General features: G+C 36.7%; 1 protein-coding gene and 1 pseudogene across 5 annotated transcripts in view; both read right to left on the reverse strand.

The window, feature by feature from the left end:
- Nucleotides 1-17759, reverse strand: LOC113063640 (probable ATP-dependent RNA helicase DDX10; annotated as a pseudogene).
- The window catches only part of LOC113064025 (dixin-A-like), a 23218-nt gene continuing 21902 nt past the window's right edge, over nucleotides 17619-18934 (reverse strand). For all 5 annotated transcript variants that reach the window (XM_026234530.1, XM_026234531.1, XM_026234528.1 and 2 more), the window contains one exon: nucleotides 17619-18908. In XM_026234530.1, coding sequence (XP_026090315.1) covers nucleotides 18902-18908 — 7 coding nt within the window. In that variant the 3' untranslated portion in view covers nucleotides 17619-18901. The remainder of the gene's footprint in view (nucleotides 18909-18934) is intronic.

Raw genomic sequence — 18934 nt, forward strand, 5'->3', positions numbered from 1 at the left:
GTTGTTGGATCCCCACTATATCTGTTAACTGCTGCAACAGGATCAACGAGTCAGTTAAACTTAAGAATGAATCATTGAGAAATGTTTTTGACTGGATTGACTGATTCACTGAAAAGATTCACAGCTTAGACATGAACCTTCACAGATGGACCACTCATTCATTTTACTGTAACTCAGCATTCATTGCAACTACACTCTCCCTTTAAGGAACATTTCCAAAGATTTGTACAGCATCTTGCAATTCAGGTCACAAAGCATTGGCAGGGGCAGAGGTGGAGCAGGGCCAATAAGATCCCATTAGATTTATGGGAGGGGGGTAACTGTCAAGACAGCAAAGGTGGGAGATGGGTATCGCAACATTAAAGAGCTCATTTTTAGTGATGCCTCTGGCTCCTGTCCCGAACTCCAGCCTCTGATATGACGGAAGAGAAAATGGGTGAGTGAGCCAAAGGAAGAGGAAGAAAGAGAGATTTACAGCGCCGGAGCCTCTCCTGCATTCAGTAAGTGTAGCCATGCAGTAAACACACCGCACCAAGTCATTAATCAGAGCCGCTGCTGCTGTCTGTGCCATATCACCTGCACTGCTTCATTACGCATTAAGGACGCTGTGTGTCGGTGAGTGTCCTTAATGCGTGTACATGGATGAATCACAAAAAAACAGAAACATAAAGGTGCAGGCTGACAGATGGAAAGAAGAATGGTGTTGATCATGTGACAAAGGACATGATTGGGTTTTGCAATAGAGGACTGAATGAAAGAGGAAAAGCAAGTGTGAGAAAGAGAGGGTGAGAGAGAAAAGAAAACAATGCATAACATATGATCCTGCCTCTCACTTTAAATCTAGATGTAATTATGCATTTTATAGATTATCTACAGCCAGCTAAAAGATCTGTGCTTAATGCTGCCATGTGGAAAATTAATCATCATGAATCATTTTTCCCTGTAGAGGGATTCCTTCTCCGAGAGGCAATTCTGTAGCGGACCTCCGTAAAAAAAGAACACCGGATCAGCATGCCTGAGCCTAATCGAACGCTACAAACTCAATACAAGCAGAGAGAGAGCTGAGAGAGCACAGGTGGTAATTAAGTATCAGAAGAATCAATTCCTCATTTCAGAATAATTATGGCCACGTGACGTGGTGTCGGACTGATTGGCTTGATTTACTGATGTAATGGTTTTCCACTAGCACAAAGGCCTGCATACCTCCACAATTCACGGATTGATAAGGGGAAAATGTGATATTTGGTTCAACGCTCAAATATAGGCATTCACTTTGAAGCTGTGCATAATTGGAAACTTTGTATTTTAGAGGATCAATATCCTTTATGCCATGTCCTGTGCCTTTTTTTTACTGCTCCAAGCTTCTCATGAAAAACCCGTATTTACATACCATAAAATCTGTATTTATAGTGATGAATCAGAGGTTTGAGAGATGAAATTGCTGCACGACCTTTGAAAGTGATGAAAGTCATTCATGTTGTTCACAAAAACTTTATTTTTACCCTTCTTCCTCATCTGAGGACTCAGAGTTGAAAACTTTGTCGGGGTCAGGAAGTGTGCTGGGGTCAAATTCTTCATCGGCATCTGACAGATATGCTACCACCACCTCCTCCTCCTCCTCATCATCAGTTTTTAGTTCTCCTGTGTGGCCAGTTTCCTATAGTATGATTCTTTTTTCATTTTCCTGTTAACACTATAGAAAATATTTTGAACAATGTTAAAAAAACAAACAGTTCAGATTCCTTATGACTTTTAATGTATTTTTTTGTACAAAGGAATACAATGGAAATCGAAACCGGTTTAGTTACCAACTTTCTGCAAGATTTCGTTTTTTATGTTTCACAGATAAAAAAAAAGAAAGTGATACATGCTTGGAACGATCTTTTGGTGGATAACTGATGACAGAAAGTACATTTTTAAGTTGACTATCGTTTCAATTTTGAAGACGTAGTAACTTATCTACCCCTAAAAGCTGCATATTAGTATCTTAGTGTAGTAATCTTGTAAAATGTGTAATGTTAAGGAACGTCTATGTACTGTTTAGGGGCAAATAAGGTGCAAAAATGTCCTTTTGAAGGTACTGCCCAGTGACATCTGTATTAACCAAACTTTAAATAACAAAACTGAGCATCTGAAGGGGTTCAGCAAGAGCTGAGAATGCTAATAAACAGATCTCTCTAGGTACTTGTGGCCATTAGAGGTACTTAACATCCTGTTTAATGGATACTATCTCCTTAAAATAAGAGAGCTCTTTGATCATTTATAACCAAAGAGTGTCCTTTTCCTCCAGTGAAAATGAAAGAATCGATTCCAGCCCTGTCTTTGTTCATTAAAAGTTTCAAAAGCCTAACAACTCAGACCTTGGGCCGGTCACAACCAGCTTTTCCTGACTGGTCTGCTCCACCCCCAGACTGACTTTGCTGTGCCCTCAGGAAACTTCTCAATCCTGGTACGGTCTGTGGGGTACGGCCTGACCCCGCGTTCTGACACTCTGTCCATTGGTTTAAGACAGAGAAAAACAAATACCTGTGGCCAAACGGTTTTCTACCTGGTTTCTTATACAAAACACCATAAATCTACATCCACATGGTGAGACTGAATCGTCTGTGCCAGGCTTATATTGTGGTATGATCTATTTCAGATAAAGCAACAAAATAAAAACATATAAAATGAACTGTGCTTGGTCACTTTACAGGTCATCTTCATGTCTTAGTGGGTGGTAGTAGGCCAGAATAATCTTGTGTAAAACAGCCATTTGCTGTCAAAGATTTGTTTAGGGGACCGCGTATATCTGTGCTCAGACCTGATATTAGGTCTGTTCAGGTACAGGATGCTCTGTATTGAGAGGTACCTCTGTCTGTGCTGTAATCTAATCCTGCTTTGTAAGACCCATCTGAATTCTGCTGACAGACCTGCACTTTGAACAGACGCGTCTATGTGTGCTAAACTTTCTGTTATTTATTAGTTGATTTATAATGCAGCATGTGGTGTATGCCATGCCTCATCTTATTCGTTTTTGTTAATAAACAATATGAAAGCTAGTTTGTCATTGTCACCTACTAGTTATGTTGTTGTGCTTTTCATCAAGAATAACAATGATCCATCTGTCATGCATTTGATCAAAGCCTTAAAAATTGAAAGGTGTATAGATGTAAGCACACCAGACAATTATCTTTAATTGTAAAATATGACACCAAGATCACTTTACAATATATTAAAAGAGAAAGCAGTTATTTCAAAATTGTAATAATATTTAACTGTTTATACTGTATTTTTATTCTAAATAAATGCAGCCTTGGTAAGCATAAGAGACTTCTTTACATCAAAACAAAAAATCTTTACTGACCCCAAATTTTAAAGGTTTCTGTAAACGAATTGAGTTATATTAAAGGTGTCATATGATGTGATCTAAATTTTTCCTTTCTCTTTGGAGAGTTACAAGCTCTTGGTGCATAAAGAAGATCTGTAAAGTTTCAGATATGTGCAGCGTATTTTGCGGAAGATCAGGACTGTTTCCTCTGGGAGTAGCCTACAACGCCAGTGTCTGTTTCTATAAACTGGGGCAGTTTAAGTCATTATAATCAGTAATCATGTCCCCACTGGATGCAACAATTGCTACACCATATCACGTTCATTATCGCAGATGTATTGTCTTCGATAATGAACACGAAATTGTGTAGCTTGTCAGTGATCTATGGCTCTGTCTATTAAATGCCCCTCCATCTGGAAGCAGGTGATAAAGATTTAAAACTAATCAGGGAACAGGCTTTACTGACTAGATGAGCGTGGTCATCGCATGCGATATATCGCCCAGCCCTACTCTGAAGGGTCCATCTATTTTGCCAAACGTCTCAAGAGGAGCACCAAAAGAAGTGAAACTGAGGAAATGACGCTGCACTGCTATCTGTTGCAGCACATGCTGTCAAAAGGGCGATTCAGTAGCTCTCTAAATTAATTTGGACCACGTGTAATGATGGACAGATCGACCACCAGTCGAAGGAATGAGTGAATGCTAAAAGAGCGCTGAGATTCATTGTTAGGGTAGTGATGAATAGTCACACGTTCTTGGACAGACTGCTGAATTGATCAGATGACAAACGAGAGGAGAGCAGCAGCTGCATTTCCATATGGATGCGCAGAGCTCAATCCCCCAGCGAGGACAGGCAGAGAGAGACGGGACACATGACAGCTGCCATCCTGTGAATCATGCGTTACCGGAGGGAAACGCCAGAGACTGAGGGGCATCTCTCATCCTATGACAGGAATTCCTCATTTCAAACCACAAACCATTTTATGGTTCTTTCTAATCCTCGAATTTGCTTTAATTCACAAACATATCTCTCATCATTAACATCCAGCTAGTAAGAGCTTTCAGGATGATTTTGAGCTAAGGTTGACGTACCTCTTTATGCTGTTTGTTCACTTCCCTTCGAGCTGCTTTCTCCTTCAGTCTTTTCTCCTGTTGAAAACGAAAGGAAAACAGAAACAACTTGATAAACAGGTGCTCAGGTACTCAGATTTGGTCAGGGCACAGTCTCATTAACATGCCAAACAGCCAGGGGTTGAAATGATTACACAGACTCAGGGAAAAGAAAGCACAATTTAACTTCAGTGCTCTGCATTTCTTTTGGAGAGAGAATGAATAGGGTTTGATGTTTATCTTGTGTCACTTTCCAAAATGAAGGGCGACTGGACTGCCAGATACAACTACACATATTACTAGTGACTCACAGATGTCTGGGAGACAGGGAATATTTAGAGGTTGAGGGTTGTACAGAAATCAGAGCGCTGAGAGTGTAATAAAACCAATGTCAAGTGCATTTCATTGGCTTTTCATTACTCTCTAAATGTCAAATGACGTTAAATGTGGAAACGTATCCATGGCTTCACTTGGATACACCACTGAACAAATATCAGTGCCACAAAATCAAAGTCAGTGACAGTGGTGGGTTGCCATTAAAGATTTCCATTAAAGATTTTCTTTTATGAAAACACTTGAGGGGGGGGGTAGGGTGAAATGCTCGTTTTCACTCAATCTCCTGTTAATCTTGAGTACCTATAGAGTAGTACTGCATCCTTCATAAATCCAAAAAGTCTTTAGTTTTATTATATTTATAAGAGAAAGATACCGATTTTTTCCCCGGAAAAACACGACCGGCTGGAGGCGTGACGTGTGGGCGGAGCTAAAGAATCACGAGTGCCAGTAGGCTTTTGCGTTGAGAGAATTTGGGAGCTGTGACATTACCGTGAGGAAAAAACCATCATCCAAAACAAACCATGGCTAACAGTCAGATTCAGCCGTTTATTTATGATCCAGAATCAGATCCCAAGGCTGAAACTGCAGTGCAGCAGCATCAACGACTACAGCAGGACGTCTCTATGTGGTATGTATTGAAACTATATATATTTGCTTAGCGGTTTTGGAAAATGACTAAGTTCCACTTTATGTCGTCTGCGGTTCCAACACACGATCGTGACCCTTTTTCGTTGGGACTGCATTATCCTTAAGAAATAAACGATACGCAAATCCGTCGTCAAACTGGGCCTTGTTTGTAAAACAAGCATCTTCGAAATGCAGGGAACAAACACAAACACTTGCACAACTCCGTTGATTCTCTGTAAAAATAAAATCCATCCACTGGTCCCTTATTGCTGTTTTTTTTTGGGGGGGGGGGGGGGGGGGGGGGGGTAATCTGTGCAGGGTTGTCTTGCCCTGGCAACCAAAAACACACTTTTGTGAAATTTTGCTCTCGCTCTGATCAGTGAATGTCTCTGCTCTACGGGAGCGCGCACTCTCCCGGCAGAAGTGCCCTTAGGACCCATATAAGGAAATTCTGCTCCATCTAACGTCACACAGAGCCATACTCGAAAAAAACTTTACAAAACTTGTGACAAACCGGAAAAGGTATTTTTGGAACAAAAATACTCCTTCAAACGTACAACTTAATTTTTTTAACTTTGTCCAGGTTTAGCATGGGAATCCAACTCTTTAACAGTGTAAAAAAGTATGTAGTATGCAGTATGCATGAAATAGCATTTTACCCCCCCTTTAATTTCAAATAACTTCACTATTACTTTGAGCAGATATTACAATGCTTGCCATGGCTGTTCCTGGTTGCTCTTATAAAATGCAAAAGTGATCGTTTATTTAGGAAAATTTTCGGTGTTTCTTCCAGTGTTATTTTAGTTCCAAATGACATCTCTTTTTCGCTTTTAGTTTTAGTTAATTATAATAGTTCTTTCAATTCTTTAATAAATAAAAAAGCTATAATTAATAAAGCTTAAGTGTGATCCTGACCAGAGCATATTTGAAAAAGCCAGAAACACTCTTCTATCTAAACAACTCTATAAATAGGTTATTATCCTCCTACAGATCCGGCAAGAACAATGTGGTACTGTATGAAACTACCTACTTATAAAAAAAAAGTTTGATATTAATGGCTTATGAGGTCTAAGGTCTAAGCGTACTTTTAATGTTAAACTTTACTGACACTTCTTGATCACACAGAGTTTCTGACTTGGCACGCATCACATGCAGAAAAACCCGTCAGTTTTAAAGAAACAGAAAAACTCTTTTGCATTATGTTAGTCTCTGTAACTCTCAGGGTTCAACTACAAATGCTGTTCTGCTGGAGTAATAAAGACTCTATGAGAGAATATGAAGCACAAAGGCACCAGCAAGCCTAGTGTGTCTGATTAATGAGCATGTGCATGTATCTGATGGATTACTGGGTAGCTGCCTCTCAAAGTCTCTGACAGCACAAAATCAAAATAGATTAGGATGGTTAGACTTTTCACAGGAACGTTCACAGACACAAGGCAATTTTTTTCTGCATTGTGCTTTTCAGAGAAAAAAGGGGAAAAAATAGTTTTTACTGTATGCCAGTTTGAATGTCAGCAGGAGAGACTGGCACCAGCATGTTTTTATTGTAGTTTTAGCTTGGGTGAGAAGTGAAATATATAAAACCTACCTTCCTGGGTTAACATGGACAACGAATACTATGTATATACATTTTTTTTTAAACTAGAGCCAAATATTCAAACTGATTAAATCAACAAGAATAAAGTTTGTAAAACAATTTATTTCAAAACAATGTATTTCTGAGCAATATAGATTATTCGATTAGATAAAAAATGGCTATTACATACTAGAATAGAGCTGACCTGAATGAGAGTGGGCTGAATAGCTGTTGGCTATTGGAGAACATTATCATATAACATGCAAAGTGTAAGTGATTCTCAGAAGAACAGGAGTATGGTTTCAGAGATTATATATATATATAAATATATAAATAAAGTTGATAAAAAAAAATACCATGCAGAAAAAAAAGGTTGACTTTAATGTTTGCTTTTCAATGACGACTCATCTGCTTAAATGCTTGGTAAAAACCCAGCCATGACACATCTGCATGTTTACCATTCTCTGATGTAGGTAAATAGTCATATGACATGCAGGAAAACAATTACAATTTTAATTTCTTATTTTTAGCAAGTGTTCAATTTTGAGTGTTTCAATTAGAAAAAAAATATTTATTTTCATTTTACATTTTCATGATTAAATAATTGCTTGTAAAACATTTGAGTTAGCATTTTATTTAGATTTTTTGTTAGCTTAACACTTTTATGATTTAATTACAGTTTAGAAAAACCTGTTCTAATGGTTAGCAGACATATTTAAACATTGTGTTCATCTGAGCATATTGTAAGTTCAGCTCCTGCCATTCCGGTACACTATCATTATATAAAAAAGTGGAAAACAGCAAAAATCTACTAAAAACTAACTCTAGGTTTAACTGGAGGTCACCGAAATAGGACATAAAGAACATGGTGCTCATCTGCTCTGTGTCCAGTTATAGAAATAGATCCAATTACTTCTGTGCCTTCTCACTGAGCTACACACTCCCAGGGATCGATTTCAAAATAAATAAATAAATAAGCTGAAAACAGCATCAGACACAAAACTAGAGATGCACTTCGCCAAACTTGACTCTTAACGAGAAAACACTCTGTGCTGGAATGATGCAAATAGTGTGATTTTTCTGGAAAGCAATCCTTTAAAAGCTTGTTCAAATAAGTCAGAGGCCCAATCTCAGCACTCATGCCTGGAGCTTCAAGCCACGCTGCCTGCACAGGCATCTCAGATATTTCGATTTGCCCAGACCTGTAGGAGCACCAGCCACAGGGCCAGAGTGTCTTTTCGATTGCCCACTGCCTTCAGCTTCTTCAATATTACTTTAATATGAACACCTGGAGGTGAGCACAATAAATAAAGGGATTCAAAGAAGCCTTCAGATTCAAGGAGGAGCTATATGGACTTTGCATGAACCAGGAGGATGGAAAATATGATGTACAATCAATCTCACCCAATGTTTGTCCTTGATTTTATGACGGTACTCGATTTTGTCGAACTCCTTGTCTAACTTGCGGAGCCGCTCTTTGGCTGCTTCCATGTTAATGCCAGATATCTCCTCATCCTCCTGTTAATTTACACTGCTTTTATGAATCTCAGTAATGTGAATCAGAAAACACAAACCTCTCCATCCTCAGTGAAGATCTTCTTAGTGTTGGCCTTGAAGTTTTCTTGCATTTTCTTTGCATCTGTGAATTTAGATTCCTTTTGTTTCTTATTCTTGGCCTTAGCATCTGTGTCCTAAAAAAAAAGAGGAAACTATAACTATAAAAGCTGAATTTTATTTTTAATGTCTTTACTGTATTATTTGGTCAATTTAAAGATGCATTATTCCTTAAAATACATTTTAAATTTTTAATTAATCATTTTCAATAATACCATTAAAATATATCATTGCATTAACACAAAAGACAGTCCTATTTTGGCAAAGTAGCTGTATGGAAAGTTTTGAAATTATTTTAATATTATTTTAAAATGATATATCTGACTGTACTGTAGTTCTTGATTGTAGAGCCTCAAGACACATCAGGCAATTTTGACTTGACTCACAGGTCTGCGTCTTTCATAAACTTGCCAGGCTTGCACAGGAGTCATGTGTCTCAAAGGCATATTGAAAGAAGTGTTACATAATTTAGCATGTCTTCATATCTGCAGGCCAATTAAAATAATGCGCTTTAAATGCAAAGTGCACAGAACTAGAATAGAAGCCCTTCTGAATCACAGTGCAATGGGTCACAACAGCCGAGATGTTAGGAGGAAGATTCAAGGTGGTTGTGAAAAACACATTTTTCCCACAGTTACAAAGATAAGCTGCATTAATTATTTTCCATTTTTCAAGCTGAGGATAAAACTGAAGTTTGTAATTTGTATTCAAACCTTTTTATACATTGTTTGTGATTCTGTATTCTTAAAGTCCTGAGTTATGTTAAAATAGATGAAAATGATGGATTCAGTAATGTCCTGTTTCTGCAGGGCAAAATGTGACTATTATTCTGTTATACAGCCAAAAGTATGCAGACATTTTGTTTTAATTAACAGTTTTGGCAATTTCAGTCCCACTTATTACTAGCAGGTGCATAAAATTAGAGTTGTTCCGATTCCGATACTAGTATCGGAAATATCTCCGATACCACAACAAATTCTGGCATCGGCATCGGCGAGTACATGAACCCATATACCGATCCGATACCATTTTCTTAAAAAAGACCTAGTTATGACCGCAAGCTTTGCCTAACCGCTGCACGGTTCTTCTTCGCTGCTCAAAATGCATTGAAAACACAGGAAGTTGTGCTGTGTTGCCACAAGCAACCCCTGTTTAGAGCAGCGAAGAAGAAATGAAAACGCGTTAGCAGCCCTTATCTATATATGACTGGATCACTCATCACATTCTAAACTGCCAAAAGACAGTGAAGCCGCTACTATATTATAGATCAGTGGTTAGCAGTATGTCTCTGTAGTACCGGTAGTTACAGACTCTCGAGTATATTCAGTACCGGCAACTGCGTTCAGTCGCTTCCGTGTAAGTCAAAACGCAGGGCTCCAGACAGTAGCCGAATATATACTAGTGTCTGTGAATATTAAACTGCAAAATACTATTTAAATATTACTCCCGCAAAATCTACATCTCTGTGGGTGACTGGCACAGATGCGCGAGAGCTCGCTGTTTTGTAGTCTCTGCTGTGTGTCATGAGGACACGAACGCATAAACCGTCACTTCATGAGAATTTACCGTTTCATTTGAGAATACTGTCATATCATAAACACTGACACTCAAAGATCTTCATGGCAGCCCATTAAAATAAATGTTTGGTTTACATGAGTAAATTGACAATATATAAAGCTACTGTTGTAGCCTACAGTAATAATAATACATCTCTATAATAATAATAATTATGCCTAGATGGTTGCTTGTTTTTTACTTGTTTTTTACTTGTTAGAGATTATCTGATTAATAGATCTTTTTTTATATTCCTAGACTTATTTGTTGCAGTTTTTTTATACAGTTATATTGTAAAACTTAAATACCTTTTTTAGTTTGCGGTGTTAGATTTTTGGCTGCATTTGAAGTTCTTTTTTGCATAAGAAAATAAATAATACTGTCAAATTCATGTTAGATAATAAAAATACTGTAATAAATACAGTAGTTCACCATGTATTTGTTCATGTTTTATTGAGGGATCTGTCTGAAGCACACCATAAAAAAATTCTAGCAATTTACACAGGGCTAGTAGTATATACAGCTGTATATACAGATATACACCCAGGTATCGGATCAGTACTCGGTATCGGCCGATACCCTGAGCCCAGGTATTGGAATCGGTATCGGGAAGAGAAAAAGGGTATCGGAACATCTCTACATAAAATCAAACATACAGTCATGAAATTGCCTTAGGCAACCATTTATATTGAATTGGGACCCTTTGTCTGCTAATAATTCCTGTGTTCACAAAGCACACCCCATCAGAAATGTGCAATAACTGTAATTACACCAGATGTGTGTTTTATTATTTACCTCATCATCATCCTGGCTCTCTTCATTGATATTGAACACATCTTTATGCTTGACAGTCAGTAGGTCCAGATCTTTCTGGCTGTCTTCATTCTCCTCATTAAAGCCACAAAGGAGAGCTGCAGGCTTTAATGACTCCTCCTCATCCTCTTCCTCAGACTGTGAGGATTGAGACTTAGACTGCTCTCCTTTGAGTTGGGCTTTAAAATTCTTCAGCTCATATTCAGACATGTGTCCTGCAGCACCACTGTCATCCTGCACCACTCCACTCTTCTGTTGCTGGGCCTTGTTGAAGAAACGGACCCGAATGCGCCATCGCCAAACCCAGTGACCTGACAGTGATGAGATCACACAGCTTGAATGATCAAATGCATTTTTAAAAACCCATTTTTATAACCCATTTTTGCCACATTTATAAAGAGAGTTGCAAACAAAAAGTTTATTAAAAATAAAATATATATATATATATATATATATATATATATATATATAAATTCTATAATATATAAAATGTACATTTATAAAATGTAAAATGTTTTTAAATTAACAGGTATATGCTGTTTTAAAGGAAAGTGACTGTTCAAATATGATTATAAATATAATTGCTGAATATATAGTGACAGATACATTTTAATTACATTTGCAGACAGGATTGTTTTTTAAGGATTATAAAACCTAAAACATTTATATATTATTGGACTATTTTTTATATTAATAAACAAATTTTCAATAAAAGATAACTGTTCATATATGATCTTAAATATGACTTGCTGAATATACAGATACATGTAGATACAGTCCTCATGAGCGTGTTCAAAGTGGATTCACACATCACACACAAACACATTTCCACAGAGGGCTGCTGGTACTGGGCATTGCTTCATAGCATCCACTCACATGGCATATTCTGGGAGTTTGAGCTGGAAAGCATCAAAGACGTCTTTGTTCTTCATCAGATTGACTGAGCAGAGCTAGGACACAAAACACTGCCGTTGAGAGGAGGGGGAAAAAGAGAAGAGGCATTACGGAGGATAATATCTGAAAACTGATAAACACATTAGTGAGAGTGCACGAGCAGACGTTTCATGGAGCAATTTGCCCGATTACATTTCATGCAGTTCTTCTCTATATAATGAAACTCGCAAAGCTCAGCCCTGAGCGTGAGGCAGACAATCAGATTATCCTAAAAGCATGGATCAGCTCTACAATATAACATCAGCCGTTAGTGTTTGAGACGAGGTGTGACAGAATGCACAGGAAGTCAGGTTTCCTCTGGCCTTACCCTCTGTGCTCGTTCCTTCTGCTCTTTCTCCTGTGTCAGGAAGGCCTCCAACTTCTGCTGGATGCACACCAACTTCTCTGGGTTTCACCCTGAGAACAAATTAATACAAATGATTAAAGCAATGGTCTTGTTTACACCTGGTATTAACATCTGTCAAGTGGTCAGTGCTGGTGTAAACAGGGTCCAGTGTAATTGTGATTGGGTGAAAACTTAATAGTGCTGTCAAATCAATTAATCACATCCAAAATAAAAGTTTGTGTTTACATAATATATGTGTGTACTGTGTATATTTATATGTATATGTAAACCCGGGACCACAAAACCTTACGTCTTAAGTGTCAATTAATAAATAAATACATTTTCCATTGATGTAAGGCTTGGACAGTAGGACAATATTTGGCCAAGATACAACTATTTGAAAATCTGGAATCTGAGGGTGCAAGAAAATCTAAATACTGAGAAAAGTGCCTTTGAATTTGTCCAAATGAATTCTTAGAAATGCATATTACTCCAATCACAATAGCTACTTTGGGTCATTGCTGAGTAGGGGGAGGCTGCAGACCTGGAGCCAGGAGATACGTATACGCCCCAAGCAGTTTTACGCCCCTGTTGTTTCTCATGCGTCCATTCTAATTTTTAGAATTAATTTTTAGAATTTAGAATTAGAATTCAAATTTTTAGGTGAACTATTCCTTTAAGGTCACACTAGGTGGTCTGCTGCAATACAGGCCTCTCACACAAATGTCTCTCTTTTTTTAAATGCTTAGCTCTATGAGTGTTCATGTTAAAGCTCATGAGCTTTCTGCAGAGGGTGGTGATCTACGAAGGGGAGTCACTGAGAATATCGATTCCACACCAAAAAGACAAGAGTAACACAAAAGAAAAGAGAGTGAAGCTGGCAGCTGGGTGGACAGCAGGTGTGTGCTGTCTTGGTCTAAGCACTGAGAAACTTGACATGTTTCTGTAGCTATCCAGTGCCTAATACTTGCCCTCAAGGTGAGACAGTAACAAGTCAAACCATAGTCCAAAAATGAAAAAAAACTCAATAGCTGATGTTAATCCAAACTTTTTTCTACTGGGTGGACATTTTGGCCAAAAACATTCTTATGCCAGACCTGTACAGCAGCACACTGACAATAAATGTGTATATTTTTACTTTAATGTGCTACTCATATTTGATTTGACCCTTGATGTCACTTACAAAAATTTACCACTTGATTTCTATCGTCAAATGGTAATCAAAATGCCAATAAAACATGGTTACTACACTTTTACTACAATAAAACTGGTTGAAAAATGGTTAATTTTTGTAAGGGTTAACTAAATTATGCCCATTTTGGGTTACCTTTTTTATAGTGCCATTACCAAGAAATTTGATAAAAAATTATCTCACTCAGAACAGTTATATCACATAATAAATATCATATCTAATGAAAAAAGAGGCATCACAGCTTAGAGAGAACAATGAAATCCAATGTAAACATTGTTTCCATATGTATTAAATACATGGAAGTGATCAAATCTGCCATCTAGTGTTACAGATAAAACAATCTTGTGCAAAAGTCAAATACCGGTTAAGGTTTTCACAATACTTTTTGAAAAAATGAACCATTACTGAATACAGAATACAACAGTTGAGCACTGTTACCTGGCTGTTCGGCCAACTCTGTGGATGTATGTGTTTGCATCTTCAGGAAAGTCAAACTGCAGCACCCAGTTCACTGCAGGGAAGTCTTACAACGTTTTTCCCCATTAAATGTCTTTTTAGTTTCGGCTATCAATCAAACAGAATTATTTACAGGACAATCTGCTAACATGCCTGCAAATAACATAATAATTTGACATCACTAGCTTCAGTCATTTAAAGCCAATATGTTCATTTGTCCACAGGATAAATTGCCATTACCAAGTCCTCTGGAAGCGATGTCTGTGGCAAAGAGGACTGCTAAGGTTTTGTGGACAAAGTCATTATAAACCTCCACCCTCTTCATCTGCTGCTGTTTGCCATGCAAAGCGAGTATGGAGGTTCCTGGATGCAACGATCAGAAGACCTGGAACAAATACTGAACCTACTCATGCAGAACAACACCAATGCATCTAATCAGCATTAGTAACAGAAATGCATTACAGTACATAATAGAATTATGCTAACAGTACTCATAATAATTATCAACAGAGAAGAGTTGTAAATTAAAACATTATATCAAAATGTTACTGTTTTTAAGTGTACTTTGTTTGGGATCAGAATGATGTTTAATGTTTTTAGAGGAGTTTCTCATGCTCATCAAAGCTGCATTTATTTGATCAAAACTACACACACAAAAAATTATATTGTGAAATATTATTATGATGTAAAATAATGTTATTTATTAAATGTAATTTATTTCTGTGATGTAAAGCTGAATTTTCAGCATCATTACTCCAGTCTTCAGTGTCACATGATCCTACAGAAATCATTCTAATATTCTGATTTATCTTCAGAAATTCAGCTTTTCATCAGAGAAATAAATTATATTTGAATGGATATTAAAATAGAAACCATTAGTTTATATTGGAATAACATATTTTTGATCAAATAAATGCAGCCTTGATGAGCATAAGACATTTAGTTAAACATCTAAACAATTAAACAACAACAAAAACAAAAAAAACAACAACAACAAAAAAAAATCATAATACCATTTGAAATAAAAATAAAAAATGACTGTTAAATTCTTATTTTTGGTTAAAAAAATGTATGTAAAAAAATGGTTTCAAACTTTTCAGCCACTGCATTTTATGAAAACAGACACTGAGATGTACTTCTGAAAAGAAACTGTTTGAGTTGTTACATTTTGCAGCAAGGTGACTCCAAACAAGAAGAGCATGTTGACTTTCTGATGCAGCGCACACACCACATAGTTCTGTTCCAGAGTGGCTGGAATACTGCAGAGAAGATCAATGTTTAAGAGCTTCATGTCCATGATGTTAAAAGCCACTGACATTAAAGGTATTGATCACCTGAAAAAGTAAAGAATGTAGGTAACCAAAAAGTTGCTGGTAGGCAATGACTTTCTTAGAATTGCTTTTTTTTTTCATACTTTGGAAGTTGGTGAGTACACGCAAATGTTTGGTTACCAACAATGTTCTCTCTAAGCTGCGCACAGGACACACGCAAAAAAAAAATTATTTGATTGAATTCTAGTAAATGCAAATAATTGCAATGCTCGGGCAAACCGCTACAGAGTTAGAAAGAGAATGATGTGTGCCAAATATTTTAATGGCTGTGGACGAAATAGCTCAAAAAGAGTTCCAACAAACAAAATTATGTGAAAAAAAAAAAAAAAAAAATACATTGTTTTAAAGTAAAGTGGCTTGACTGAGTGGAGGAAATAGCAGACAATGGGCACAGAATGATAACTAAATTCAGAAACATTTACAGTCACACACAGGTTTAGTGCGCAAACTGGGATGTTTAGATAAACATATTTACTTACCAAGATATACAAGAATTCAAATGTCAAATTCTTTGAAAATATTTAGCTTACAGATCTCAGTTTAAATTATTCAGTTTTTATATTATATTATATTATATTATATTATATTATATTATATTATATTATATTATATTATATTATATTATAAGCCTAATAAATAATTGACCTCTAAAAGGTAATTCATGAGCAATATCTGCCTAATTTTTTCATATTACATTTAATGTTATATTATATTATTATAATAAAGAATATTTTTTGCATTAGATTTTTTTTTTTAACCACAGTTTTACTACAAATACCATGGTTAATTTGTGGTTACCATGGTTTTACTATAGTAACCATGTTTTTTTTTTTTTTTGACATGGTTAACTTTTCTAAGGGACTTCAAGGGTCAAATCAAATATAAATAGCACATTAAAGTTAGATGTTACACAGTTTGTGTGTGTGTGTGTGTGTGTGTGTGTGTGTATGCGTTTGTGCTGTACAGGTCTGGTTTAAGAATGTTTTGGCCCAGGTGGCTGAAATGTCCGCCCAATAGAGAAAAAAATTTGGATCGAACATTGTTTAACAACATTCTTCTATTTTTTATGTGTGAAATTCATACAGGCTTGGAACAACATGAGGTTGAGTAAATAATGACACAGTTTTCAATTTTGGGTGAACTATCTCTTTAAGAGCAGGCTCACAAACATAGATGCCCAACACAAACACTATTAAAATCAAGATCTTACTTGAACTTGGCTCGCTCGTGGACATGCACATACTCTGGGTTCTTCAGGCTCAGTCTGGCCAGATCCCTGACGGACCTGGTTTGAGTGGCAGAGAGGAGTGGAAGGTTTTTGGAAGGATTTCAACAATGGCTTTGAGCGTATCAGTGAAACCCATGTCCAGAATTCTGTTGGCTTCATCAAGTAATGCCAGGGAAGAGGAAGTAAGCCATGTTATTTGAAACAACTGGCTGAAAATAAGAAAAGTAAACATATGAACCACCGTTCAAAAAATCTGAAGTCAGTAAAATTCTAAATTCTAAAGGTGGTTAGCAAACGTGCAGATAATGATGGTCAGATGGATCTTTTCGATTCATCTTTCAGATCCTGAAAAAGAATAACAGAATACACAGTAAAAAGCCTTGCCAAAAAAAAAAAAAAAAAATTCCAGAACCATACTAATCACTAAAGACTAGAGAGACAAGTGCTGTTCTGTTGTAAGGAATCTTAAAGATTCCTAAATGCATCTACTTTCGGAAGGCTAAATAAAGTGCTTTTGCTTTCGTCTAGAGGCTGCTTTTACTGAAACCACACCTTCTTTCTTTGCGGGAACATTTGGGCGGCATTAAGCAAATATTTCCACATAGTGATGTAAACATGTGGGGGTGTGTTTGAATGAGCCGTTTTAGGGGGAGTGGGAGAGTCTTAACTTTGATAAAGAATATCTGTTTGGATTTGATACTTCAGTCTTTGTGACTTTACACATCATCTTCATGCACCAAGAGCTTGTAACACTACAAAGAGAAAGGAAAAATTTAAATCGCATCATATGACCCTTTTAAGTAATATTTTATACATTCTACACTTATAGTGATAAAGGGGTAGGAGAATGTATGTTTTAACGCTTATGTTTATATTTTATTTACATTATGAAATGATGGTCTGATGGTCCACTGACAGAAATGTTTGCATTTTTCCTATGAATGTTGTTGCTAATCTGACTGTAAAAGATAGCAAAAAAAAAAAAAAAAAAAAGAGGACAATATTTTTTTGTAGCAAAAGTGTCATGAACAGGACTGATATTGGCACACAAAAAAAAAGTGAAAACAGACTTTTTGTTCGCTAACCACTTCTTTAAATTGACACAAAACGCTTAATATTGATTAAATGGGTTACATTTAATAATAAGAGTTTATAAAAAATAAAACACAAATAAAAACACATGCATGGTGTATACTGGTTCAAACTGTTTATTTGCAAACCAAATATAATTCTTCTTCAACCAGCAAGGCAACCATCAGTAATCACGAGGGTAAAGCAGAAATTCAGTCATGGCAGACAGTCTCTTGTATCACCATCCATTGTGAACGAACATGGTTCTGCTTAGCTATAGGCTTCTCTGATGAGTGCCTTTTTAGGATACAAAGGGCCCATTTTCATATATTTTAAATATTATTCAGTATTTATAGGACATCATTTATACAGTGTAAAGGCACTATGCCTCACTCTTTCTCTGAAATATGAACATATTTACATAAATATAAAACAGACAAAAAAAAAATGCAAAAGGCAAACCTGGTCACCTCTCTTTTGTAACAGATTCCAGGCACTTTCCTGTAAACTCAAATCACTGCAGCTGAATGGCACATCTGATAGTTACCAAAATTACACTTGAAAGCCTGCAGTGATGTTGCAATGTATCTACTGTATACTACATTTTATGTTGTGCTATGGGCCAAACCACGAGCTGTAATTTCACCACATTTATGGCATACAGACAAATATTCATTATTAAATCTGATCAAGATACATATTGAATGACATTGTATGATCTTATATCAAACAAGAAAAACACTTGGGTCCTTTGCAGAAAGAATTTGTCTAATATATGTGTTAGAGAAACTCTTTCTCGAAGATAAAAAACTCCAAACTCCTTTCTGCTCTATACTCACATAGTTGCAGCTTTCTTAAGATTCAGAACTACATTTCTACACTATTTTTTATACGAATACTCTTGACAGTCAAGATTACATATCTTGTCTCTATTCACTGCAAAATTATTTCAATTTTGGTTCATCAAAATCAACAAAAAAGTACTCTGACAGATCCTACTTTAAAGCAGGCGAACTGAAAAATCCAGCATCTAATTTCAGTAACAAACAAAAGGCTCCTCTGTCACAGTGACGTGTTTGCCTGCTCATAAAGCCTTTGCTGGAACGGCTGTCAGTTCTATGGCTAGACCTCTAAAAGAGATCAGAAATCCTCTTCTCCCATCCTCTGCATAGATATGTTTGAGAAATACTGGTCTGGGCAAGACAGAAGATGGTACTCTCTCCATCTGGTGATCCTTTTGATGATTCTCCATGTCCTTTCAGCTCATGCAGGATAGAGTAAAGGTGGGTGGGACTTTTTAGGGCACCAAAGCTCCACCCTCTGTACACTTGAGTTACAAATCTATGTTATTCTATTTTGGCACAGATGTCTCTCTTTCCTTTGACAGCTTCTTGCTGACTTGTGTTAGGTCCTGTCAAGGAAAATAGAGAGAGTGAG

The sequence above is a fragment of the Carassius auratus genome, chromosome 46 (assembly GCF_003368295.1).
Source record: "Carassius auratus strain Wakin chromosome 46, ASM336829v1, whole genome shotgun sequence".
In the NCBI taxonomy this organism is placed as follows: Eukaryota; Metazoa; Chordata; class Actinopteri; order Cypriniformes; family Cyprinidae; genus Carassius; species Carassius auratus.